This window comes from Ptychodera flava, assembly GCF_041260155.1.
Source record: "Ptychodera flava strain L36383 chromosome 23 unlocalized genomic scaffold, AS_Pfla_20210202 Scaffold_23__1_contigs__length_28996876_pilon, whole genome shotgun sequence".
NCBI lineage: Eukaryota > Metazoa > Hemichordata > Enteropneusta > Ptychoderidae > Ptychodera > Ptychodera flava.
In genome coordinates this window covers 3,427,663-3,453,513 of record NW_027248277.1, presented here as the reverse complement: position 1 = coordinate 3,453,513, position 25,851 = coordinate 3,427,663, and the positions used below count along the sequence as shown (strand labels likewise).

General features: G+C 40.7%; 3 protein-coding genes and 1 long non-coding RNA gene across 4 annotated transcripts in view; 2 read left to right on the top strand and 2 right to left on the bottom strand.

Annotated features, from left to right (window-relative positions):
• The window catches only part of LOC139123475 (uncharacterized), a 1,125,851-nt gene that overhangs the window by 210,335 nt on the left and 889,665 nt on the right, over positions 1-25,851 (top strand). The window lies entirely within an intron of this gene.
• LOC139124320 (colorectal mutant cancer protein-like) overlaps positions 1-25,851 on the bottom strand; it is a 508,515-nt gene that overhangs the window by 202,026 nt on the left and 280,638 nt on the right. The gene's annotated exons all lie outside the window — the stretch shown is intronic.
• LOC139124274 (uncharacterized) lies at positions 4,696-5,704 on the top strand. Its single transcript, XM_070690416.1, has 3 exons — positions 4,696-4,841; positions 4,883-4,986; positions 5,262-5,704. Exons 1-3 carry the CDS (start codon positions 4,696-4,698, stop codon positions 5,702-5,704), a joined length of 693 nt encoding a protein of 230 aa, XP_070546517.1.
• Positions 19,210-20,138, bottom strand: LOC139124229 (uncharacterized). The gene is made up of 3 exons (XR_011549896.1): positions 19,994-20,138; positions 19,634-19,749; positions 19,210-19,309 (listed from the first exon to the last, which is right to left on the bottom strand). It is a non-coding gene; the product is annotated as an uncharacterized lncRNA (long non-coding RNA).

The window sequence follows — 25,851 nt, the reverse complement described above, 5'->3', positions numbered from 1 at the left end:
TTTGTAATAGGATTTTCAAGCACTTTTCTTTGAAAGTTTGAAAAGAACAAAATTGATTCCATGATTTTTAAGAAAAAAACTCATTTCACCTCAACTTTTCGTAAAGTGGGAACTGTTTTTCGTTCTGTTATATTTTATTTACTCATTACATTACTCTTTGGATTTACTTCTTACATTTCTGCCATCGACAACCATTTACAATATATTGCCTGCTTGATTGTTCAGTGTTTATATATTGAATAAAATTTATTTACAGTTAAAATTCATACTTGTCCCATGTCACTTTTTCCAGCTGTCAGCTACAAATACCAGGTGGCTATTCTTTAACATTTGAAGTGCAGGCACAATCAACAACTTCTCCTCTATGTGAGTATGTAGAGCTAACCCATATAAACTCCCATATGGCCAAGAGTATATGTGCCAGTGAAAACTCTTCTTCTAGGTTTGAGATTGCCTGTCTTTGAGTTTGTCTGTATGTATATGATATGATTGTGTGGGTGTGTGTAAAGCAAAAACTCCACAGCCGCAGCACCTACCCATTTAGTATTTAATGTACAGGTGCACCCAGAGAAAGAGTAGCTTTACAATGTGCCAGTTGTGATCCAGTGCCATTGGCGCTATTTTTACAGTTCTCCTGTAGAGAAAGTGACTGTGCAACAACCAACAAGAAAGAGCAAATATGCGATGTCATTTCCTCTGACTGATTTAAGAAGTATCAAGAGATCTAAACCATCACTTGGATGGTCATATTTGCTGTTTGTTCTCAAAGATGGTGTGACGTTACCAGCTTTACATTTCCATGAAGGTGGAAGTAAAGAAATTATGAGACGGATACAGTTCTATGTAACCATTACTAGGTAAGGAGTATATTCTCTTACTAATTACATGTAGGTTATTAGAGTGGGTATCATAGAATTAGTAGCTCACGATAGCAAGGGCAAGATTATTATTTGCTGTCTGGCCAAGGGATGGTGCTCTGACAGTGATGTTGGTGATACCTATGTCAACCAAAGGTGGGGGTATCATCAATATTACCGTTGTGTGCACCTTTCTGAGGGCAGGCAACAAATTGTGATCTTGTTAGTGCTATCATGTGTTAATTATTTTATTACACTAAACAAAACCTTCCTTATTGAATTGTATGTGTAGAAATAGAATTCACAGCATCAAATGTACAGTTTTCGTGTTTATATTATTAATTATTATTATTAAATTAAATGCGCTGAATTGTGAACACACTTTCACATATATTGGTCTTCATTAGTTTCAGATACTGAGGTATGTCCACAAAGTCAATATGCATCCACCATTAAACCTCATCTACACTACTAAACATAATTACAACTTGTTTCTTGTTTTGTATGGGGTATTTTTTTTAAGTAGTTGATCTGATCATTTGCTTCAACTACTATGCAGCATGGCAAAGTCTAATGCATTTATGATAATTGAATAATACATGGAAGTGTAACAAGGCATCGGAGGTGGACAATGGTATCTTTCCATTTCAACAATAAATGTCAAATAAGATAAGGCAAAGATGAGTAGCATGGCTTCTAATAGGTGGACAGCCAATGAAGAGCCCCTTTGATGAATAAGTATCTTGTCTTATTGTTGACACATTGATTTCAGATCAACTGATGATCCAAGACAATTTTATTTACACCACATGATACTACTGCTTTGTCTAAATCAATCAATGAATTACACTTGTTTGGAGAGACATCAGCAAGTTATGTGTCTGTAAGTATTTCTTTTTATCTTTTATTCATGCATCAGTATCTTCAGTCCAAAGCTAAAATGATGTGTGATGTCATCATTATCATTATGTGAGTCAGCATTTTCCACATAAAGTTGTCACCACACACCCTTAGACATCAGATGTACTGCTGTCATCACAGGCCCTAATACATCAGATGTACTGTTGTCACCACATACCCTAATACATCAGATGTACGGCTGTCATCACACACCCGAACACATTAGATGTATTGTTGTCATCACATACCCCATAGCTACATCAGATGTACTGCTGTCACCACATACCCTAATACATCAGATGTACTGTCACCACATACCCTAATACATCAGATGTACTGTTGTCACCGGATACCCTAATACAGCAGATGTACTGCTGTCACCACATACCCTAATACATCAGATGTACTGCTGTCACCACATACCCTAATACATCAGATCTACTGTTGTCATCACATACAGTACCCCATAGACTTTAAAAACGGACTGCTGTGATGTATTGTTTTCATCACGCACCCTAATAAATCAGATGTACTGGTGTCAGCACATACCTGATTGGTGGAAAATTTCATGTTTGTACATATCTTCTTTTGTACAAACTGTTTCTACATATTTTTCTGTTTAGAAACTACAGCATATACTGCTTTACCAAGTAGTGTGAAGATGCTTTATTTGTGTAGAATCTCCCATTGTTCTAATAAAGGTGCACATCAAAAAGGCAAATTTCTCTGATTTTTAGCTCCCATATATGCATATGTATATATGCAAATGGGAGGTATTCTTATAAGGTGGAAAAATGTCGTCTGTAGTATGTATGTATGTACGTATGTATGTATGGATGTATGTCCATCCACGTCAAAAACTCCTAAACCGTAGAACCTGCTGTCTTAGTATTTGGTGTACAGGTGCACCTAGGGGTGGTGATGTGAATTTGTCCAAATGAACATTTCAGTGCCAAAAATATGCAAATGAGGGGGAAAAAGGAAAAATCTTGCAAATGGCTAAAACTCAGTAAGCATTGGTCAGATTTGGTTGAAACTTGGTATGCAGATTTCTTTAGGTATTCTAAATTATGTGTGCAAAAATTGGGATGAAATTTGCATGTTTGTATTTTTAGGGTATTTTTTCCGTTTTTAGTCAAAAAATCTTGTTCTCTGAAATCACTCGTCTGATTGCTATGAAACTTGATATTCATGTTCCTCAGGATGAACTCAGTCATGCTTGTACAAATTGTATTGATATTGTCATATTTGTAATTTTGGGGCAATTTTCCCAATTTTTGATAAAAAAATTTTTATCCAAAAACTACTGATTTGATAGCTTTGATATTTTTTATACAGGAATCTAAGATTAATCTCAATATAATGTATTGAAGGTATGTTGAAACTGGCAATTTTTATTTTATTTTTGGGGCAAGTTTTGCCTTTTTTGGTTAAAATGTTTTTCTTCTTAAGCTTCTGATCTTATAAGCTTTGATATCTAGTGTATCTAGGGTTTATGTTAATTAGATATATTTTTTGTAATTTTCTCCCATTTTTGGTCAAAAAATCTTCTTCTCTGAAACCACAAGTCCGATTGATTTGAAACTTGGTATGGAAGTGCATAGGAGTGATAACTTAGCAATACAATTTTTTTGACAAAATGTCACATGACCTTGGTGACCTTTGACCTGAAATATACATATTTGTCCATTACTCAGTAACCACAAGTGCTACACCCTTCATGTATGGTATGATGGGACACCTTATGAAGCCACATATTGTACCTCATTAATTATGTACATATCTAATTTTGAGCGAGCCAATAGAGCTAGAGGTCTGATTTTTGGTATATAGGGATAACTTAGTAATACAATTTTTTTGACAAAATGTCACGTGACCTCGGTGACCTTTGACCTAAAATATACATATTTGTCCATTACTCGGTAACCACAAGTGGTACACCCTTCATATTTGGTATGATAGGACACCTTATGAAGCCACATATTGTACCTCATTAATATGCACATATCTAATTTTGAGCGAGCCAATAGAGCTAGAGGTCTGATTTTTGGTTTATAGGGATATCTTAGCAATACAGTTTTTTGACAAAATGTCAAGTGACCTCAATGACCTTTGACCTCAAAATATACATTAGGTTGAAATCTGGAATTTTGAAATTTTGGGGCAACTTTGCGAAACTGTCAATTTTACAGGGATATCTTTCATATTGTATTTTCAAGATCGTTTTTGGTAATTTTATAGCTACTGGAATTAAGAGTATATAATGTGATGTTTTAGTAAGCATTTGGTATGGTAAACTGTATTTGGTGTTGAAATGCGGTAAAAAAATCATTAGAAAACATAGCTGAGGTGATTTTAGCAAGTTTCGTTTCCGACAAATATTTTCAAAAAAAATTTGCAATGTTTAAGAGTGAGGGCGGGAGGGGGGTTCCTGGCAGATTTTGAAAAAAATTCCAAACAAATGTCAATAAAAAAATCAGTCAGAGAAGGTTTGACAAAAAGAAAAGGTTGGAGAGTGGGGAAAAAAAGAATGTACAATGGATCGGATAAAAAAGATAATGTACCTCATCAATCTTCCAGACACCCCCCCCTTTATCAAATGGTCCACCCCAGATGTATTTTTGAGCGCAATTAACCATGCAGTGTATTTTAGTTTAAGATGTCAGTAGTACATGAGACGGTATAGAACACTTGGGTAAGTTAGGGGGTCTTTTTGACTTTTTTTTCACATGCTAGGGGGTCTCATTGACCAGCTTCTCCCATTGGTTCATTTAAATGCCGCAAGGGATATTGGGATAGCAATGTGCTTTCCTGATTGGTTAGTTGCTTAATATATGCAAAAATGAGGGTATATAAGTTCTGAGAGGGCCATCTAAGGGCCAGTCTTGCTCTAGAAGTCCCACCCTCCACAACAACAACAACTCAACTCTTCATAACCATGGCAACTCCAATACTGTCACCAAGACTACTGGAAGAGGGATGGCGCAAGTGTTATTCAGTGAAGGCAGAACTGCCGTACTACTTCAACGTTAAGACTAACACCAGTGTCTGGACAATGCCCACTGTCTCTGACCAAGATGAGAGGTATGCTGATGTTCCAGGGAGGAAGAGCCCTGACTTGCCAGAGCCTTCTCAGGAAGTGCCCTGCCTCATAAGACTCCGTCCAGTCAGCCATCAGCAGCTGCTTTGGTCCCTCCACCTTCCAAGCCTGGCACCACCAGTCAAGCAGGTGAGAGACAATTCAGATTTCTTCTACGTGACACAGAGACGTCAGCTCGGATTGTGAGTGTGCAGATGTTCAAGGGAAATGTGTACGTGGGGATACGTGAATTCTTCAAGAAACCTGACACTGGAGAACTGATACCGACAAAGAAGGGCATCAATTTGAATTTGGATCAGTGGAGTCGATTGAAAAGTATTGTGCAGAGTATCGATGAGGCTGCCAAGACACTGACGTGCAATTGACCTGGTACTCACAGACCCGTCTTTCATCCCTTTTTTCAGAGCCTTCCTTCAGCGATATGCCAAATGACTTGGACAGGAAAGTAGCAAGAAGAGTGGCAAAATATGTCTATGCCAAATTTATCCTGGACCAAGTCAATGCTATCATCAACGAAAACTGTGAGGGGTGCCGAGAAGACTACCCATCTCAAAGAGACCATGAGTGCCTGTACTATGGCGATACCCCAGCAGGTCAACGAGAAGTCATCAGCAAATACTTTACGGATGCTGCCAAACGAATCAACATGCTGGCTGTGCAGAAGTCTATTCTTGCCATGGCTGAACTGTGTTACATCACCCTGGATCATAATACCCCCTTGGATTACTTGATCTTGATGACCTGTTGGAGTTGTTGTACTACCGCTGGAGTGAAGACCCTGAAAGATGTTTTGAAGCTCTATCGGACAGTCTGTCTATGTATGGAATGGTCTTGTGCAACGACATGATCACCGCAGTTTGTTCCACAATTAGTTCTGCAAGCAGTTAATCATTTCAATTTCCTTCAATTTATAAATGTGTTTTTTCTTCGGACATTACAAGTTTGCCAAGGACACTGAAAGACACTTGCAATAAAAAGTGTTGTGTTTCATGCTTTTTGCCTTGTTAAATTTTGTTAACTTTGAGAAAATAAAATTTACTGTTATTGTTTAAAATGAAAAACCAATATCTTGTCCGTCTATACTCTTTGTGAGCTAGCGAAGTATGATTGTGTTATGAATGAGTATGATTGATTGCCCCTCCCCTTCCCCCTTTATGCCCATCATCCTTGAGAGAGAAAAAAAAACACAGACGCACATGCTTTGTATTTTCAATTGAACAAGTTTGAAAATTTATTGAACACCAACAGGAAAGCCAACACAAGAACTAGTAACAATGTAATGAATATGACTTCTAAGTCAAACGAGTCTGTAAAAAGTTAACATCATAAATGTCAAAATCAACACCAGTCAATTTTTCAATGAAATCATTCACGAGAAAGTCATTAAAAGTCAAGTCCTCCGTAAACTGCTTCACAATGTTCGACATGGACCATCCCCGGCAACGATGTAGCAGATAGTAAAGGACGTATTGTCCACACACTGAAGAAAGAGGTCCCTGGAGCCTTTGTCTGTTATAGATCCAGTCGAGAGAGTTCCTGTTGAGGAATGCCTTGAAAGGTGTCCTGTTGGGTGGACGTCCGTACGAATCGAAATATCCCCACGGTTGCTATCGGCAAAGTAGAAAGCCACCCAGTGTTTCCCTGGTTTGGTACTTGGGTCCACATTGGCCACAAAGGCAGCAGGATAGGACTTTAGTCTGGTCTTAGGCAATCGGTCTGATGGTTCCACCCCGCCAAAAGATGATGCAGTGTATCGATCTGTACTCAAGATCTCTTTCAACTTTAACGTGTCCATCTTTCACTGGAGTCGATGAATCAACTTCAGTAATCAAAGAGGATGTTGCGGTCTCTGTCGATTTCAATGATGTTATCCAGTTCGCCATACACCAGTAAATTCACAGTATTTGGCAGGGCTTGTCTGAACTGCAGTTCGATGCCCAGGTTGCCTTCTTTGACCAGGTTCAAATGTCCTCCGTCGGCAGACAAGTCTGTGTGTGTGAGATCAAATGCAAACAGTGTGTATCCATTGTCGTATTCATAGCGATTGATGTTGATTCCTTCATCCTGCCTATTTATTAGTCCCAGTAAACAGGGAATAGTAGGCCATGATGAATGATTGACCACCTGCTTTGGTGAAGTCCAGTTTCAGGGGTTTGCTCGGAACTTGCTTTCCACTGACATTAAGGACCAGCGACGTCATGTCGTAATGTTTGAAGTTGAAAGGATTTTTCTTGTATGAACCGTTGAAGGCATCGTTGTCCACCAGACCCAAGACCACACGTTTCGGTAGCTGTCCCAGAAAGATGTGGTCTTTGTTGAAGGACATGGTGCCTCCAGGAATAGACAGAACCTTCATCACACAACGATGTATGGGATACTTGGACGGTCCCTGCTTTAAAGCTTCTGCATGACCCAGCTGTACCGATGGACTGAGTTTGATTTTCCTGATCAGTAGTGTGGCTTCGGTGACTACAGCTTTGAAACCTGGATTTTCTGCAGAGCTCACAAGGGAGAAGGCATTCTTGCTTCTATTGAGTTTGAGACGTAATTCGACACCATTCATCAGATACTTGGGCTGAAAGAAGAGATCCGAATGGATGGGTCCTACCATATCGACAACTTGACTGCCCGAGGTGAAGGCATATCGGTTTTTCAGTCCCTTGTTCACTTCTCCACCTTCTTTAGTGGGGTCCACTTCGTCCATTTTCAAGTGATAGTCCTTGAAGAAGAGGGCTGAACCGATATGGGTGTCTTTGGCCTCCTTACCATAATTCAACAAGGTCTCCAACAAGGCTCGGTAGGGGTAAGTAGGGGAAGGGTTGGATATCATTTTACCATTGAGGTGTACATCCACCTGGCTGAACAGTGAATGGAGCCACAAGTTGACGGGACCCACTGCTGCATCTGCACCGAGGTTAGTACCATCAACTTTGTAATCTTAGCCTTGATCAGAAGGAGTGTCGAGGACAGATCGATGTAGTCTTCCCCTGAACCCGAAATCACAAATTCGATGGGTCCCGATTCCACAATGTGGGTCAGGGGATGCACTTCTTCCCATTGTCCCTCTTCCACACTGGTCTGCGTTGGAGGAACTGTGAACAAGTCAAGTTCACTCTTGGTGCACTCGCAGGAGTGTTCGTGAAGAAATGCCATGTTAGTCAAAAATGTCAGGAGATCTTCTCTTTCGCTTGGCTTTGGAGGAAATGACTCTTCGTTTCGGAGTTTTACGTTTTATACTACCGCCGCCTTGGGGAACTGAGTATCTGGAACCCCTGCCTGTCATCAACTGTTTCCCGGCTTCCACCAACCGTCGTTTTGCCGAGTGCTTGATGTTATGTCCACTGAGTGCATCACCTGCAATGTTGAGTCCCGTTTTCAACATCTGTCTCCCTAAGACTTTGGCACCTTGTTTGAGCAGTGGTGTGGCTGCACGGAAGAGGCCTCCCAAAATACCGCCCAAGCCATATCCTCTCTGCACGGCTGCCCCCTGGAACGATGCTCCATTTCCCACCTGATCCAAATAAAACTTCTTGTATGAGGCCGGATTGCTTTCGTAGATTTTACGTCTATACGGCATGGTTCAGGCTACAGTAGCGTAGTGTAAGTCTAGTGTCATGATCACTTTCCCACCTTGAAATGGCACTTTCTGACCCATGTCGTCTCTTATGTAGACTTCTACCGTATCAAATTCACGGTTTCTCAGGGGAAGAAAGTATGGCGTGTGGAAGGTGCGGTTGATCATCTGTCCATGGATCCCTTCCACATTTTCTATTCTCAACAGGGGTGCAAAGGTATCTCCCACCAACTGGTCGTCCACTAGGTCGCAATACACATACAGAGAAGAGAGGTTTCGAACACTGAACATGAAAGGTGCATCGTTCTTCTGCCTCAAGATGGTATTGGGATAAAATCCCATGATTTCAGCCAGACCTGGTAGAAAGTAGAGGCTGGTACCCTCACTCACATCAGCGGTTACTTTCCTCGACACCGGGTCAAAAGTCAACTGGATGTTGTCGGGTAAACCTTGCTCTCTCAGAGTGGTCAGTATACTTCCAAAATCATCGTAGTAACCTGCAGGTATTTTGACAAGTGTTTTTCTATGGTCTTGAATTTCGTACGCCAGCACGTTTCTACCCTCGACCACATTGTACCAAGAGAAAGGGTAGTGTATGTCCATCAAGGCCACTTCCCAGTTGCCCCGCAGAGAAATGTGTTTGGGTAATTTCACAGTGTAGCCTGTCACTGCATTGTCTGGGAAAACATCCATGGATGCATTGCTCGGTAGTGTCATGAAAAACGGATGTTCAGCCATGATGAAAGTGGGGGTCAGACTGTGACTCTCCGAACAGAGTCATCCCTCTTATAGTGTTGCAAGATCCCTGCCCAAACTATTGAATTCGGATGGCCAAGCATACCACTTGACCAGATATTCAGTCTTGCCCTTTCTCTTTCTTGTTTTGAGTATTTTTTCCACTCTGAAGATGTCGTCCTCTTTCTTGACGACTTTTTGTAGTTCTTGTTCATAGAAAGTACCTTCTAATTCCTCCTCATCAAAATCTTTCAGCTTGTAAAGGGGTGGTCGACTTGAGATCCTTTTCGACACAGTGAAGATTTCTTCTGTCCAATTTGGCAGATAACCTTTCTTGAACATACGTTTAGTTTTGCTGATTCTCACTTGTTCTCCCACACTGAATTTGAATTTCACCGTCTTTTGTTCATAGTCACTGTACAGAGTATCCCACACCTCTTTTTCATTGGTCTTGTTGACAGACGCTGGTTTTCTCTTGATGCTGCGATGCCAAGTGTTGTTGTAAGATTGCATTAGCTGAGGAAGCACCGATAGGTAGCTTAGGGTGTTGTTTCTGGTAAAGTACTTCCACATTTTAGTTTTCAGCGTACGATTGAAACGCTCAACCACAGAAGCTTTGGTTTCGTTTCCGGTGGTGAAAAATTGAATGTCTTCACTCTTCAGAAATTTCTGAAATAGGTGGTTCACGAATTCTTTGCCTTGATCCGTTTGTAGTTTTTCTGGTTTTCGTCCAGTCTTCAAAATCTGTTCAAACGCTGCCACCAAAGTGGCTCCTCGTTTGTCTTTCAAGGGAATGGCCCAGGCATACTTGGATAAAATATCAATGCAGGTGAGGATGTATCGGAACCCTGAATTGTATTTTGCTAGTGAACTGACATCCGCAAGATCAGATTGCCACTGTTGATCCATTCCACCGACAATCACTCTAGCCCTTGGAAACTTCCACCTCACTGGTTTGTGTAGTGTGTAAGTGTCCTGATGTTGCATCCATTCTCTCACTTTCTGACGGGTGGTCTTTATTCCCTCCTCTTTTGCAGCACGGTAAACAGCATCGATTCCTCCAAAACTTGCGGAATGACTTGGATCGTAATACACCTGGCTTAGGTGCTGATCCAAGTCCGTCAATTTCGTCACAGGTTTCATGTTTGATGACGATGGATCCAGAGCAGCAAGCACAGAGGCACCTCACCCGTTTGAGGACATCGCCAAGGGATAGAGAAGGTGGACAACACTCCATGACAGAGGTCTCCTTTGGAATGACTATCATCAAATTGTCGAGTGATGTTTAAAAGTTGAGCCAATTCCCTGTCATGGATGGTCGATGTTGCGGTCTTGCAGCGGTTGAAATGACAGGACGTATCTCCCTCCTTATCTTTTTCTTTTTGGCGGATGATTGTCCAGCAAATACTCCATGATCACCGTCTTCATCATCATCACCTCTTGGCTGAAACAATCCTTTTGATTTTCGCTGAGACTGAATCCAGTTCCATCTTTCCTTGTTGCCAATCAGATCTTGGGGTACATTCATGTCAGACAGCACTCGGGCAAATTGTTGCCACCCTCTAGGAGTGAAGGTTTTCCTCCGACGTAAGGTGTCTGTGTGATGAGGTCTACCATATGAGTTCCAGGTAAGGGGTTGCCGTCGTACGTTAATTCCCCTTTCTCATTCCAATCCACGGAGTCATGCTGTTTCACTTTCTGAAGGAGCAAGTGTGCTTTTCGTTGGAGGGATTTTGGCACACTTTCCATCACATCCTGCTCCACACTATCCAAGGGCTTTGGCTTGTCTATGCCTTCCTCTTCTGTGCCCTTAGCTAATGGAGACCCTGAAGAAGACACAGCGGTAGTGGTACCCGTTGAAGTTTCAGAGGGGAGGATGCTGATTTGAACAGGTTCCTTCCTTTTATCAATGTAAGCCCTGTACTGCTGAAGAGTCTGTTGGTACAGTTTTGCCTTTTCATCATCGGTGATGTCTTCTCTTTCCAAGATTTGTTGCATCTCCGATCGAGAGAGGACAGCATCTTCGTCACAGGGTTTGTTGTTTGATTCTGCTGTAGTTGTATGGTATCTAGTAATTCCTGTGGCACAAGTGCCATCTTCTTGGCATGTTCCATGGGCATGGTGACAATTCACTTAAAGAGGAGACTTCCCAACACAGACAGCACAGGCCCTAGGACGGCCGAGAGAAATCCACCCTTTTGCACAAGTATCTTCTTCTTCTTTGATGTTGAAACCTTTTTATTTGACAGTGTGCGAAGATGATGTTTGTATTTGCTCAATTTCTTCTTTTGAGCAGATGACAGTGGAACACTTCCCCGAAGAATGTTCAGACAACATTCACAGAGACAATGGATTAAATCGTTACTGGCTCCCTCGATGATCCCCCTCTGTTGCTTTGGATTGCCCCTGGCTAACACAGAGAGAAAATGAGCATGTTTTCTCATTCGCTGAGACATGATGAAATGATGGCATTTCATGTCATCATGTCTATTTTATGTTTTCCTGACGTAAACAAAGGCAGTCTCTCCTGGAAAGATGTTCGTGCGCAGGCGAAGGACTTCCGGTGTGTTGGGTTTCAAGTCAATGAGGAGATAACCATAGGGTTCTCGAGAGGCATCGGTGAAAGCTTCTTGGATGAAACGGGTGTGTCCTGGGTACATCTGTTTGGCTAAATGAGTGATCTGTGATCCGTCTCTTGGATTTTTAAACAAGACCAGATAATGTGAATTCAGACTCATGGTTCGAGTCTCTCTGCCTTGATGAAACAGATTTTGTAAGATAAGCATGACAGAGAGATTACGATGATGAGAACCTTTGGTGAACAGATTGGTAATTCTCTTGTCATTTCCAGTTTCTGACATCAGATCATCAATAATCAATAAGTTGGATTGGTGAGGGGAAAACATACTGTCCAACTCTTCAGGAATGCCTTCAACAAAATGAATGCTAGGGATAAGGGCAGCCAGTTCCGTATAGGCAGGTTGATATTCTCCATAGCACCAGACAATACGCTCAGGCGACGGAAAAATCATAGTTTCCCGTTCCTTCAGCAGTCGTTTGACGAATTCAGTTTTGCCTGACTGTGTGGGTCCACATATGAGAGCAGTGAATGGATGTTGTAGTCTTGCATCCATGATTGACTTGATTGATGTTGTTCAGACAGTAGACGAACGATTCGTATCAACTGGCACATCAATTGATGAGTGTCAGATTGTCTGGCCAGTTTCAAAAATCTCTGTCTTTCAAGTTTATCTTCAATATTATGCACTTGTGTGAGATGATTTGCCAGTCTTAGGAGATGTTTGCATGACAACCAGGGTAAGGACAGTTCTTTCGCATTCGTGGCATGGTATACCAAGTTGACCAACTTGATCTTCACCGTGATGGGACTTTTTTGGTTGATTTCCTTTCAGTCAATCTCTCCACTCAGATCAATGTTTTCATAACATGAGACTGGCTTCCTTTTGAAAAATTTACCATAGATGATGTATGGCAACACACACAAATACAGGAAAAACATAGGATTGGAGAAATCTCGATTATTGATGATCAGCTTCAAGAGTGTTTGCAGAATGAGACCCATCACGTCAAATGAGCCTTACTCTAAAATGGTACGAGCTTATACTAGAAAGGATGTTCTCATTTCTTGACAGAGGGAGGGCAAAATAAGGCCCGAGGGGCTGAGGGGCCTTCAAAGGGTCAAGACGGGTGGAGGGAGTCCATAAACAGGGAAAGTGTGATCTCATTCATCGACAAAGACCGATCTTCCTAGGTGGCCCTCGGGGCAGTAGGGCCCACTTTTTGGCCTTCGGGGCAATGGGACACACACACACACACATACACAAACATACTTCCTCACTCAACAAATGTTTACACATAAACACTCACAAATAAATTCAAACCAGCCTCTGAATCATTTAAAATAAACTCAATTGATGTCAGTTTATTACTTTACAAAAAGATTAATCAGGAACTTTTGTTTGGTTCACATATGAAAAGTTTTAAAGATGAAAGTTGAGATCTACAGATTATTTGAACTCTCTCTCTCAAAAAACGCGAAAACAAATCCAAAGTCAATATCTAAAGTTTCATGGAGTAAAATGTACATTCTTATCTCTTCATTTGCAAAATTTCATTTCAAAACTTCTTTTCTCAAAAATTCAAACACATACATTTCAATACTTTAAAAATGAATGAAATTTACAACTCTAATAAACAGAATGATCAGATTTCTTTTTTCTTTAAATTGCCAAAACTACCTGTATACAAGATCACAAGTTTGACATTTTTTTTTTGAATAGGATTTATACAATAGATTCATTGATTGCTGTAACACACGAGCATTGTGAAAACAGCTTCACTAAAATTCTTTACATTATCCTCCTCAACAACTTGAAATGCAATAATAAAATACAATGAGTTCATGCCTAAGTATAAACATTGACAATTCTTAAAATTTTCTTTAAATGAGATCTTTAAAACCTCTTGAATTGCAAAATACAAATACCTTTTTCTGACAAAGCATTCAAAACTAGTTTGATAACACAATGTTTTGAAATACTAGAAAACATTTGCCAAATATTTAGTGACATTCATTAATTGATAATTCTTGGGGGGGGGGGGGGGTTTCAAATACAATGTACAATTTAATAACCGTAGGGAAGAGTTTTGTAATTTCCAATCAGAGCTCTTTTATCATAAACTAGGGCATACTTTTTACTTTCGCTTTTAGATACTACATTACATCCAACACGTCGGATTTTGACGGGGTCGTTCACGGTGATGGTTGATGTTGGACAGGTGGTGACAAGACGAGTGATGGCATCAAAGTTGACGTCTAAGCTGTTGCGGTAATTTAAGGTGATTCCCCTGACTTTACACAGAGTGGTGTTACCTTTCCTGTCGGGCTGTGCTAGACAGAAGGCGTAGTTTTTAGCTCCCCCTGACACGAACTTGGTGATGAAATTGCTGGGAGGATCCAGTTCGTTGGTGAGATCACCCAAGTAATCACCAAGAGGTGGTTCATACTGGTCTGGTTTGCTGACAAAGATGACTGAATCAGTGTCGAAGTACAAGACCCGTTCACCAATGGCCTCAAGGAGATCGTACAACTTCAGCGAGCATAGGCAGTGGTAAATGCAGCGATGACAACATTGGTGTTGACAGCCCCCTCGACAAATTCATCCGAAGCGTATGTTGAACAGCAACCATGTCGTCATTGACGAAAGACAAGTTGTTGACAATGTGTTGTTCACTTGTAAGCAGGCGGAAGAGTTCTGCAGGTTCTTTGATGTACTGCAGCTGTGGAAAGTTGTTGCGTTGTGCAAACTTGCCCCACATAGAATTCAGCATTAGTTTTGCCAATGCTCGTTGGCCTGGATTTCGGTGAATCTTTGTCTTGTCAAGAAGGATTCCCTCTCTGTCATAGTACTCACGGATGTACCGATCTTGCTCATCTTCTGTCTGACACCATGAAGGCCAACCACTACTCTCTTGTTTCAACTTTAAGAAAGTGTTGATGTAATCGGTAAAGAGCCCTCCTGTGTGTGATTCTGTGTTGTACACTTCTCTTTCTCTGTAGTGCCATACCTCAAACACTTTGATGATCTTGTACCCCTTCTCGACAGCTTTGGCTAATTCGGGTGTTGTCCAAGTTCCCATGAAGGACCGCTGTTCGTCATTATGCTCACATGGTGACTGTTGTTTGGTGTCTGCACAACTTCTGCAAAGGGGAAACATCAGCTTCTTTTCCACTCGGAGGGGGAGAAACAGGAAAGTAGAGTTTTCGAGGAGGCAGAACTCGACATCTCGCCAGACCAAAGTATGATTGAACGGGGAGTACAATGTTCCTGGTGCGGACTACTGGATGTTTGATAGGGTACTTACAGTACTTGTTGACGTAGGGGTATAGGCTTGTGAAATCCACGTAGTGAATTTCTTCATCATCAACACATTCGTGGTATAGTGTAGTGGCATTGGTTCTACCGCCAAAGAATGCATCTCGTGGATGAAGGGGCTCCTGTAGGTCAAGTGACTTGACGAATTCTTGCAGTTCTTGGTTTTCATGAATTTCTTTCTTGAAGTCACACTCCCACTTTTCGATCACTCTAAAGCCATGGCAACGTAGAAATCGCATCTTATCTTGGGTACTTTGGTAAAGGTCTGCCATCGTCTTCTCGACTTTGGTGTTGACAATGTCATGGTCTTCATAGCATCGAGGACAGCCATGGTAGTAGCAACCGTGCATCTCATATACTGTGTTGCTTTCTTCGTCATACCCATCTACCCAATAGCGATCAATTTTCTTCTCACCTCCATTGTGGACGTGCTGGATGTTGACATCATTCTTGAATGTAATCCATTCTAACCACTGCAATGCAATGACAGATTGATTTCTTCGTTGGATGTACCCATGGTCTGGAATGACCCGATGGTATCTTTCTTGAGAAAATTCTTGCGTAAAACGACATTGCAGGCTGATGCGATGGTCACACAATCTCTGAACGGATCTACACCATTCTGTTGTTTGAATATGTCTTGAAATTTCAAACAACTTCTCCTCAGGATGTCTACATCACTTCTGCAGTAGTCTTCAAGCTCTTGTCTCAGGTTGAAAGGGCGGTTTTTCAATCTTTCGTCTTCATACCACTTTAGGAATTTCTCTCTCGCATGCTGTTTCATACCATCGGGGCCGTAGTATCTGGAATCTGGGAGAGGACCGATGTAATCTTGATTCTCTGCTGTATTGAAGAAATGGGGGAAGTAGCCTTTGTGCAGTTCATTCAGCTCAAACATGTCAGGAAGTTGAGCCAAAGCCACAGGTAGAAAATTATAAGAGTCAATGAACTTGATGTTTAAGTCGGGGATGAAGATGCGCATGATTTTGGTTCCATTGATGAGAACTTCAGGTTGAACGTTGTTTTCATGGCAGTATTGCTGTATGTATTGTCCGTCATAACCTTGTAGATTGTGTGCGATGAAAGTACTGACGGCGTTTTCTTCTGTGAGGGCCCAATCGCAAAACTCTTGCTTGGTGTTAGGACCGTAGAACACCTGCTCTGAACATGACTCGGACTGGACAATGCACAAGTTGGGTACATGGACGCCCCCATCTTGGGTACATTCAAAATCGAAGAAATAGTACTTCATCTCTTCTTCACTGTCCTCTTCGTCTCCTTCTTCAGCTTCAAAGTCGAATAAGTCAACATCATCGTCATGAATACTATCTCTGGTGGACTTCTTTCTTCTTTTTCACGTGGATGGGCTGGATGTAGCATAAATGGTCACTGTCTTGGTACAGTCTACATACTCTGCAGTATTTTTCACCACAATTGTGGTCATTATCTTTCTTTCTGTTTTCCCAATTGATGGTTACACCACACAACTTGCAGCGACGAATGATTTGACAAGTTGCATATTGAGCGAGGGGACCAGGTGTTTATGGTTGTTGAAGCATTGTTGACCTCGAAAGTAGCGATGACAATCTTGGCAGTAGACCTGATTATCTGTTGCTGGACATACAGATGGAACATAGCAACACTTGCAGAAAACTTCACAGATGTGATCATGCTTTTTTTGGTACCCTTTGTGACAATGGTGACAGTAGTAGTTTCTCTGTAGAAATGCGGGCATTGACGTGATGACATCATAGTGATTGTTATGATGGTACAGGTAAATATTGTGTTCAGCGGCGGCCTTTCCCTGATAAGCAAGTGAACCCGACGTCTCATCTGAAATAACATGGATTCGATACGATGGAAGGACAGCTTGTAATTTGTCAAGTTCTTCATGTCCACATGGCCCTGATGAAATACCTGCTTTGGCAATGAGTTCGGATGCACGTATTGTCTGCTCTTGTCGTCCCTGTCGCACAGAGTTCCATCCTGGATCACTGTGACGGTTGATGTGGGCTGTTGCTGTAACTATCGCTCGTGCACAGCATAATTCATCGGTATTAGTGATGCGAATGATACTTTTCATCAGTTTGAGGCGACGGGCTATGTTGACAGGTCTCCATCCCCACTTCTTTCCCGCCCCAACAGGCATGTGCACATGAATGAAGTTGATAGAAACATTCTCATCTAGGGTGAATTCTTCATAGGACTGCAGTACACGTTCAATTTCACCCAACACTCTGTCCACAGTCAGTTCTTGAACAGGGGAAAAAGGTAACCAGATTTGATAGGGAAGGGACGGACTTTCAAGTGTAATGCGTACTCTGTCCCTGGGAGAGATGCCATGGGTGAGTCGACTAATAATACTCTCAAACACATCTGTAGTACTACATCACTTGCACGAAGCCACGCACCGGTTGGATGTCATTGAATTGTATCTCGTAGTCATGAGCTGTAGCATTGAATTTCTTTACTTGTCGTTCACGGACACGTATGATGCTGTAATACTTTGCGCCGCTGTCTTCATCTGATGGTGAATCTTCTGACGGCAGGTCATCCGTTGACCCCCTGCCAATCTGACGTGTTGGATGTGATGAGGGGGAAGAACTTTGTGTGGAAGGCGGATGATTATTTAAGAGGAGGGCCTGCCATTTGAGATTAAATTCTTGGGTATTCATGGGGACAGAAGAATGGATGAAGCTGAGTATCTTGAATATTTGAGGGGAAATGAGGAATGTAGGAGTGGCTTTCTGTGATGTGGCTATGATCACTATTACAACTATAAATATCTTCGCTTTGAGAACTAGAGCTATCACTATAATGACTGTCAGTACTATCACTATCATGGGAACTATGACTATCACTGCTATCAGAATTATAATTATTGCTACTATTACAACTGCTATGAGAATTATAACTACTGCTGCTATTACAACTACTACTACTACTACCAGTTAATGTTGATGTTGACCCCACAGTACCGTTTTCTTCACTGCTGTTGGTTTCTTCTTCCAAGGAAAATCCCACGCTGTCTTGACCAGAACAAGATTTTTCCTCAGCCTGATGTATTGCTTCTTTGGCTTAGCTGTTGTTTGTCTATAAATAAAAATAAAACAAAAGTAAGAAAAAATAATAATTTTACAGAAATGGTGCACCATGAATGAAAACTTTAAAACATTACTATATTGTTCACAACATACAGGACATACATTAGTCAAGAAATACAGTTTACTCTTTTTCTATCACATGAAATGAGCAAGTAGAAAATTATAACTTACCGCAATTGATCTCGATTGACCACTTTATCTTCACCATCATCATCATCATCATCATCATCATCATCATCATCCACACATACAGAGTCATTGGAGTCCTAAAGAGGGGATAAAGGTAATTACAATCAGTACAATATGAATGAGTAAAAAATAAATAAATAAAAAATTTGTATACTGCGACCACTCTTATGAAAACAGAGACACACACAAAATACTGATAAAGAATAAATAGAACAAAGAATATTGTGTTTACTCTGAACGGTTGGACTGAACACCGGTTTATCTTAAATATCAGCAGGTCACCACATAATTGCTGAATCCATAGATAGACATACAATCAACAGTGTAGTACCTCAGTGTACATATCTATCTCTATACAGGCAAGACTCCTGTTAATGTTCTGTGCATTGTTATATGCAAAGATTTCAGGGGGGGGATAACTGTGTTAATCTCACACCATCAGAGGGAGAATACAAAATTACAAATTTCTACATTTGTTTAAAGAAATAATTGTTTTATATTTATATTGGAAATCACAGACAGCTTGGAGGGCGAGGGGCAACATCAAACATGCCTGAGAACATTTCATAACTGAGCGATGTTATGTCTTCAATTGATATGTCGACACGTCTATGTAGTGTTTACAAACACTTGATCTAGGTCACACTGCACTACTCAGTGTGTCCATGAACGTACGCACACTGAACAAACGTTAATCAGAAATTCGAAAAAATTTTATCACCTGTAGACAGCATTGTGAGCATAACAATGTCACTTCGACACATCGGGCAACCCTGCCCGACAAACACATGCACAAAAACAACCAAAACGCACAAGGGAATACGTCAGTAGATAAATAAAACACACACTCACATATACTGTTGGTCTTCAGCGGCGTCGGCGGCGGCAAACACGGTATCCAACTGGGAATCTGTCAGCGACAGGTCATCCCACTCGACGTCCATGGTTTGATTCTGTACAAATAAAATTACACATCAGACAGACGTTCCTCGAAAGAAAGGAGTTTACGTCAATTTTATCACATGCAGGCAGCATTCTGAGTTCAAACACTTGATCTAGGTCACGCTGCACAACTCAGTGACAGTGCCATGAACGTACGCACACTGAACAAACGTTAATCAGAAATTTGAAACAATTTTATCACCTGTAGACAGCATTGTGAGCATAACAATGTCACTTCGACACATCGGGTAACCCTGCCCGACAAACACACAGATTCACAAAATCAACCACAACGCACAAGGGAATACGTCAGTACAATATAAACACATACTCACATTATTTTCATAGTGTTGGTCTGCAGTGCTAGCGGCGTCGACGGAGGCAAACACGGTATCCCACTGGGAATCTGTCAGCGACAGGTCATCCCACTCGGCGTCCATGGCTATAGATTCTGTACAAATAAAAATTAGATTAAAAAATACACATAAGACAGACATTCCTCGAAAGAAGGGAGTTTACGTCAATTTTATCACATGCAGGCAGCATTGAGCATAAAACAATGTCACTTCAGTGCATCAGACAACCCCCACGTACCACCGTGGGTGGAGGGACGGTGCACGTACGCAAAAAAAAAACCCACAAAAATCAAGACACAGAAAATCAACTACAAGCAAATATACTACTCTACAGTGCACCTGTCACTCCTTGTGTTCGCTGTCAGCGCTGGAAAACTGCGAGGAAGCGACCAGCAAATTAATATGTACACGAAGCACGTCTTTTCGATGAACATTTTGACTTATTCTAGTATTACTAATGAAGCTTAGCTAACAACAAAGACACAAGCTACTATTTACCTTAAAAAAGGGGTGGAGTTAACCTCCGTGTCAAAGGTCTTGAGTGCACCTAGAGTTCATAATTTGACCTCTGTTTATAAACTTTGGGCGGATCATGTCCATATGTTTGCCAAGATTAAACCCTAAACGGAAACACTCATTGTCAAAGTCAACCCTAAAAGGAAACACTCTTTGATACAAAGTATCTAGATTTTGGAACTCTGCCAGTGAACGATAAAATCTGTCAAATCTGGCCGCGCGCGCGTGGGACTAAAGGCTAAGGCAATGACGTAATGTTGTAAGCCTCACGCATGCTCAGACTGATCTACCGTCACACCAGCACTCGTAATAAATCCATAATAATACTTACAGTGACAGTGTTGGTATGCCCGGGCAAATTACGCGGCAGCCAACTGAGAATTTGTCCAACTCGTCATCCATTGTTATTGTGGTCAGCACTGCTGCACTGAAACCATCTGACGCACTTGAACACAGCCGAATGCCATGGCCCTGAAGATACTCCATGTTTATGAAGTATACAAATGAGGCCCCTAGCATGTGAAATAAAGTACGTCTCCTAGGTGATGAAAAAAAGACCCCCTAACTTCCAAAGTGGTCTATACCGTCTCATGTACTACTGATGTCAAGTAAGGTAAGGATTTCAAAGGAATAGTCAAGTTCACCACAGTTAAATTTCTTAACTTTATCTCTTGTGTTATCATCCTTGTGTAATTGGTTAAGTTTGTAAGTTGTTCCAGATGTGGATGCACCAGCTGTTCTGGAAGAAAACAATGTTTACTTTTCCCTGTAGGGTTTCTGAGTTAATCATTGTATGTTGAAATCTCTCCATGTATCTGGTGTATGGGCAAAGTGTAAACATTGGTTGCATGTTATGTATTTCAGTCAAATACTGTAAATGAAAAATCAAGAACAGTTTGCTGTGTGCTTGTAAAAGATAACATATTTGTCAATACATAAACTGCCTGCAGATTGATTGTCCTAAAAAGTATCACAGAAGAAGAAAAGGAAAAGAAACTAATCAAATTGCTGTAACATACTCACCCTCAGTGCCTGTAGGCCTATATTTAACCCCTTGACTACCAAGGCCAATGTATTCCTATATACCAGGCCCCTTATGTAAATATTGATAAAATCTGGGGTGTGGTCATTGCATGAACACTGCTTAGAGTAAAAATTAAGTAAGTACCAATAAACCATATATTTTCTGAATCAGCATGAAATTTTCCACTTTTTCATACATAAATTTTGTATTTCCAGGTCACGTGACTGATCACATGACACGTCATGTGACCAGAGTTGGCAAAGAATATGAATATTTGAAGCATAAGGACGTGTTTTGAATCCATAAAATGATGCCAATTTGAATACAGTTGCAATTTTCATGGCATTGTCTTTACATATATGTAATAATAACTACCCTTTACTTTATTTATAGATGTTCCTATTTAAGATTTTCTCACAAAAGGCAGAGTAAATGAACCATAAACATCAGCATCTGACATGATTCTGTAGTTGAAAATCAACACATTTTATATTTGTAAACACCTGCTTTATGTCTTCCTTGCAGAAAAATGCATCTAAAATGGTTATGATTTATCAAAAAATATTTCACAATATTTAAAAATACATTTTAGGGAACAACATATCACATGACCAAACACATGACCAGTCATGTGATCAGTCATATTGATAATATGGCTGCTATAAAATTTCACTGGCTTATAGTAAAAAACTGTATTTCCTCTAGATTCATTCACGAATATTGCTGTTATTAGAACATATTTACATATAAATCATTTGTTTTCAATAAATAAACATCTCATATCATTAAAAAAAACCATAAACATCTTCGCGATCGTCTGTACTTCTGAAAACTGTAAACAATCAGCGCGACGCTTCAGTGATCAGCCTGACCTTTCAGGGTCGAGGTCATGGGTCACGACATTTGCTTCCGGATTTTGGCCATACTCGGACGTACGGGGGCGCAATCACATTCTGGCCAGATCGGAATACATCAATCTTAGTTGCGCTGCGTGCCGGTGCCGAAATTACGGGATTTTTAGCGACAAAAACGAAGCAAATACGCCTATTTAACTGTGCCGGATATTTCCGGCACTCAAGGTATATGGTAATTCAATATGGCGCCGGAAATATCCGGCGCCATAGGTAGTCAAGGGGTTAACTATTTTATCATATCATTCAGCTGTTTGTTATATCTTTATCACTGTCCATGGGCCAAGGCACACTTGGAGGCCCATGTCATCACTCTGTGCCAGACTGTGAATGTCAGTCTGTCTGTATGTATGTCCATGTTTCATAAAATTATTGGCTTGTTTTGATAACTATGTGGGAGCGAACAGTGATATTGTCACTATTTTTTACTTTTTATTCCCATATATGCATATGTATATACCGGTATGTATGCAAACGGGAGGTATTCTTATAAGGTGGCAAAATGGTGTCTTAGTGTATGTATGTATGGATGTGTGTCTATTAAGATCATAAACATGAAAACTGCAACACCCACAATCTTCAGATTTGGTACTGAGGGGCATTCTAGGTTGGAGATGTGAATTTGTTGAAATCAAGATGGGTTTTTTTTGCGTGCAATTAACCATGCAGTGTATATTAGTTTAAGATGTCAAGTTAGGTAAGGATTTGAAAGGAATAGTCAAGTTCACCACAATTTTATACATCTCTTGTGTCATCATCCTGGTGTAATTGGTTGTAAGTTAAGTTCCAAATGTTGATGCACCAGTTGTACTGGAAGAAAACAATGTTTACTTTTCCCTGTAGGGTTTCTGAGTTAATAATTGTATGTTGAAATCTCTCCATGTATCTGGTGTATGGTGTTATGTAGGTCATTTCCCCCACACTCATCATGACCTGAGTTCAATTAGTCTAGAACATTCTCAAGGTCACTGCCCTTAATGACCTCACAACCTTGAATTCAATTAGTCATGTTTGGAATGTTCTGGAAAGTTGATTAGTTGTGTAAGAGAGATAATTTTAGAACAGTAATTAGCATGTCAATAAAAGTTCTAGATTGTTCTTATATGCCTTTATAAAAGGGACGTGCACTGCTTCCAGTCAGACTTTTGGGATCGTGTCTCTTGTGTGTTACTAAACTCCAGCAGTAGTCATTCTCAAGACTTTTCAAGACCTTCACTGTCAACGCTGGATTTATACTGTGGACTTTGTACAGCTTCAAGCCTGCAAGCCAAAGGACTGTTCATTCATCCGACTGACTGTTACAACTCTGAGACTGGAGCTTTGCCGTCCCAGCTGAGATAAGTAGTCTGTACACTTTTAAAGCTTGTACTCTATCCCTGACTTAGCAATTAGTTTTATTTTCGTAATAAATTTTGTTTAAACGTTAACTGCTGAGTTCACCCTTTTGTTCGTTTTCTCTGCACGTAACAAAATTGGGGGGGGGCTTGTCCCCCCAATTTGTTACGTGCAGAGAAAACGAACAAAAGGGTGAACTCAGCAGTTAACGTTTAAACAAAATTTATTACGAAAATAAAACTAATTGCTAAGTCAGGGATAGAGTACAAGCTTTAAAAGTGTACAGACTACTTATCTCAGCTGGGACGGCAAAGCTCCAGTCTCAGAGTTGTAACAGTCAGTCGGATGAATGAACAGTCCTTTGGCTTGCAGGCTTGAAGCTGTACAAAGTCCACAGTATAAATCCAGCGTTGACAGTGAAGGTCTTGAAAGTCTTGAGAATGACTACTGCTGGAGTTTAGTAACACACAAGAGACACGATCCCAAAAGTCTGACTGGAAGCAGTGCACGTCCCTTTTATAAAGGCATATAAGAACAATCTAGAACTTTTATTGACATGCTAATTACTGTTCTAAAATTATCTCTCTTACACAACTAATCAACTTTCCAGAACATTCCAAACATGACTAATTGAATTCAAGGTTGTGAGGTCATTAAGGGCAGTGACCTTGAGAATGTTCTAGACTAATTGAACTCAGGTCATGATGAGTGTGGGGGAAATGACCTACATAACACACCCCCTCTTCAAAAAAAGAAAATTTTTCAAAGAAAAATCTTTCTTTTACAAATGTAATCTTGAAAAGGATTAGATTTAAGTACTCAAATTTTGTTTTACTCTAAAGTAAAATTTCTTGAAAGTGAACAACAATAAACTCTAAATACGAGAGAGACAGTCTGCAATTAAATTGTCTCTGCCTTTGATATGTCTAATGTCAAGATTAAACTCCTGTAACATTAAACTCCATCTTAGCAATCTCTGATTTTTGCCTTTAAATTTCTGCAGAAAAACAAGAGGGTTGTGATCAATATAAACCACTATTGGCTGATTTGAAGAAGTAACATAAACTTCAAAATGCTGTAAAGCTAATATCAAAGATAAACACTCTTTTTCAATTGTAGAGTACTTTCTCTGGGATTTGTTAAATTTGCGTGAAAAATAGCAAACAGGATGATCTACACCATGACTATCCTCTTGCAATAAAACAGCACCAGCAGCCGTATCACTAGCATCTACAGCTAATTTGAATGGCAAAGTGAAATCTGGTGCAGACAACACTGGGGCACTTTGCAGTATGGCTTTAAGTGTATCAAATGCCTGTTGGCATTGCTCTGACCAAACAAACTTTACTTTCTTTTTAAGTAAGTTAGTCAAAGGCTCAGTAATTGTGGAGAAATTTGGACAGATTTTCTGTAGTAACCAGCCATACCGAGAAAGCGCATCAGTTGTCGTTTGCAGTTTGGTATGGGAAAACTTGAAATGGCACTGATTTTGGCATCAACAGGTTTTACCTCACCCTGTCCTACAGTATGTCCGAGGTAAGTTACCCTAGCCCAACCAAACTCAGATTTGGCAAGGTTGACAGTCAACATTGCTTTGCTCAGTCTCTCAAAGAACTTCCGCATGAGCTTGATGTGTTCCTCCCAGGTGTCACTATACAGGACGACGTCGTCAACGTAGGCTGCACACCGTCTAGCCCGGATATGACGTCGTTGATCATCCGTTGGAACGTTGCCGGAGAGTTCTTCATTCCGAATGGCATCACCTTGTACTGGAACAATCCGTCTGGTGTAACAAAGGCGGATATTTCACGAGCACGATCCGTCAGAGGGACTTGCCAAAATCCCTTCAGTAGGTCAAATTTTGTCACATACTTGGCTTTTCCCACTCGGTCGATGCAGTCATCAATCCTCGGGATTGGGAAAGTGTCTGTCTTTGTTAAAGTGTTGACCTTCCTAAAGTCCGTGCACATACGATAACTGTGGTCTGATTTGGGAACAAGTATGCAGGCGAACTCCAGTTACTTTTACTGGGTTCAATAAAGTCATTGTCCAGCAGGTATTTGACTTCTTCCTGGAGATATTTCGCTTTTGTTGGATTCAGTCTGTATGGATGTTGTTTTACAGGCTTACTGTCCCCAACATCAACGTCGTGATAGATGACGTTTGTCCTCGTTGGAACATCTTGAAACAGGGTTTATATTCATGGAGCAGTTCTTTCACCTGTTGTTGTTGTTCTGGCTGGAGGTGTGCCAACTTTGTAGACTCCAGCTTCTCCAGGATTTCTGAGTTCTGAAGCTTGACCGAGCCCAGCTTTGAGTTTAGAGTATTTTCACTCAAGTCAGTTTCAGTATCACTATCTTCATAATGGCCAGAACTGACTGTACTGACAGGCTTTGTTTTAGTAGGATTAT

Excerpts from the sequence above, each read along its gene's own strand:
- LOC139124274 (XM_070690416.1), top strand. The coding sequence starts at position 4,696 with ATGGCAACTCCAATACTGTCACCAAGACTACTGGAAGAGGGATGGCGC. Across the intron at positions 4,842-4,882 it reads GTCTCTGACCAAGATGAGAG|AGCCTTCTCAGGAAGTGCCC; the intron begins GTATGCTGATGT and ends CTGACTTGCCAG. Across the intron at positions 4,987-5,261 it reads TGGCACCACCAGTCAAGCAG|AGCCTTCCTTCAGCGATATG; the intron begins GTGAGAGACAAT and ends CCCTTTTTTCAG.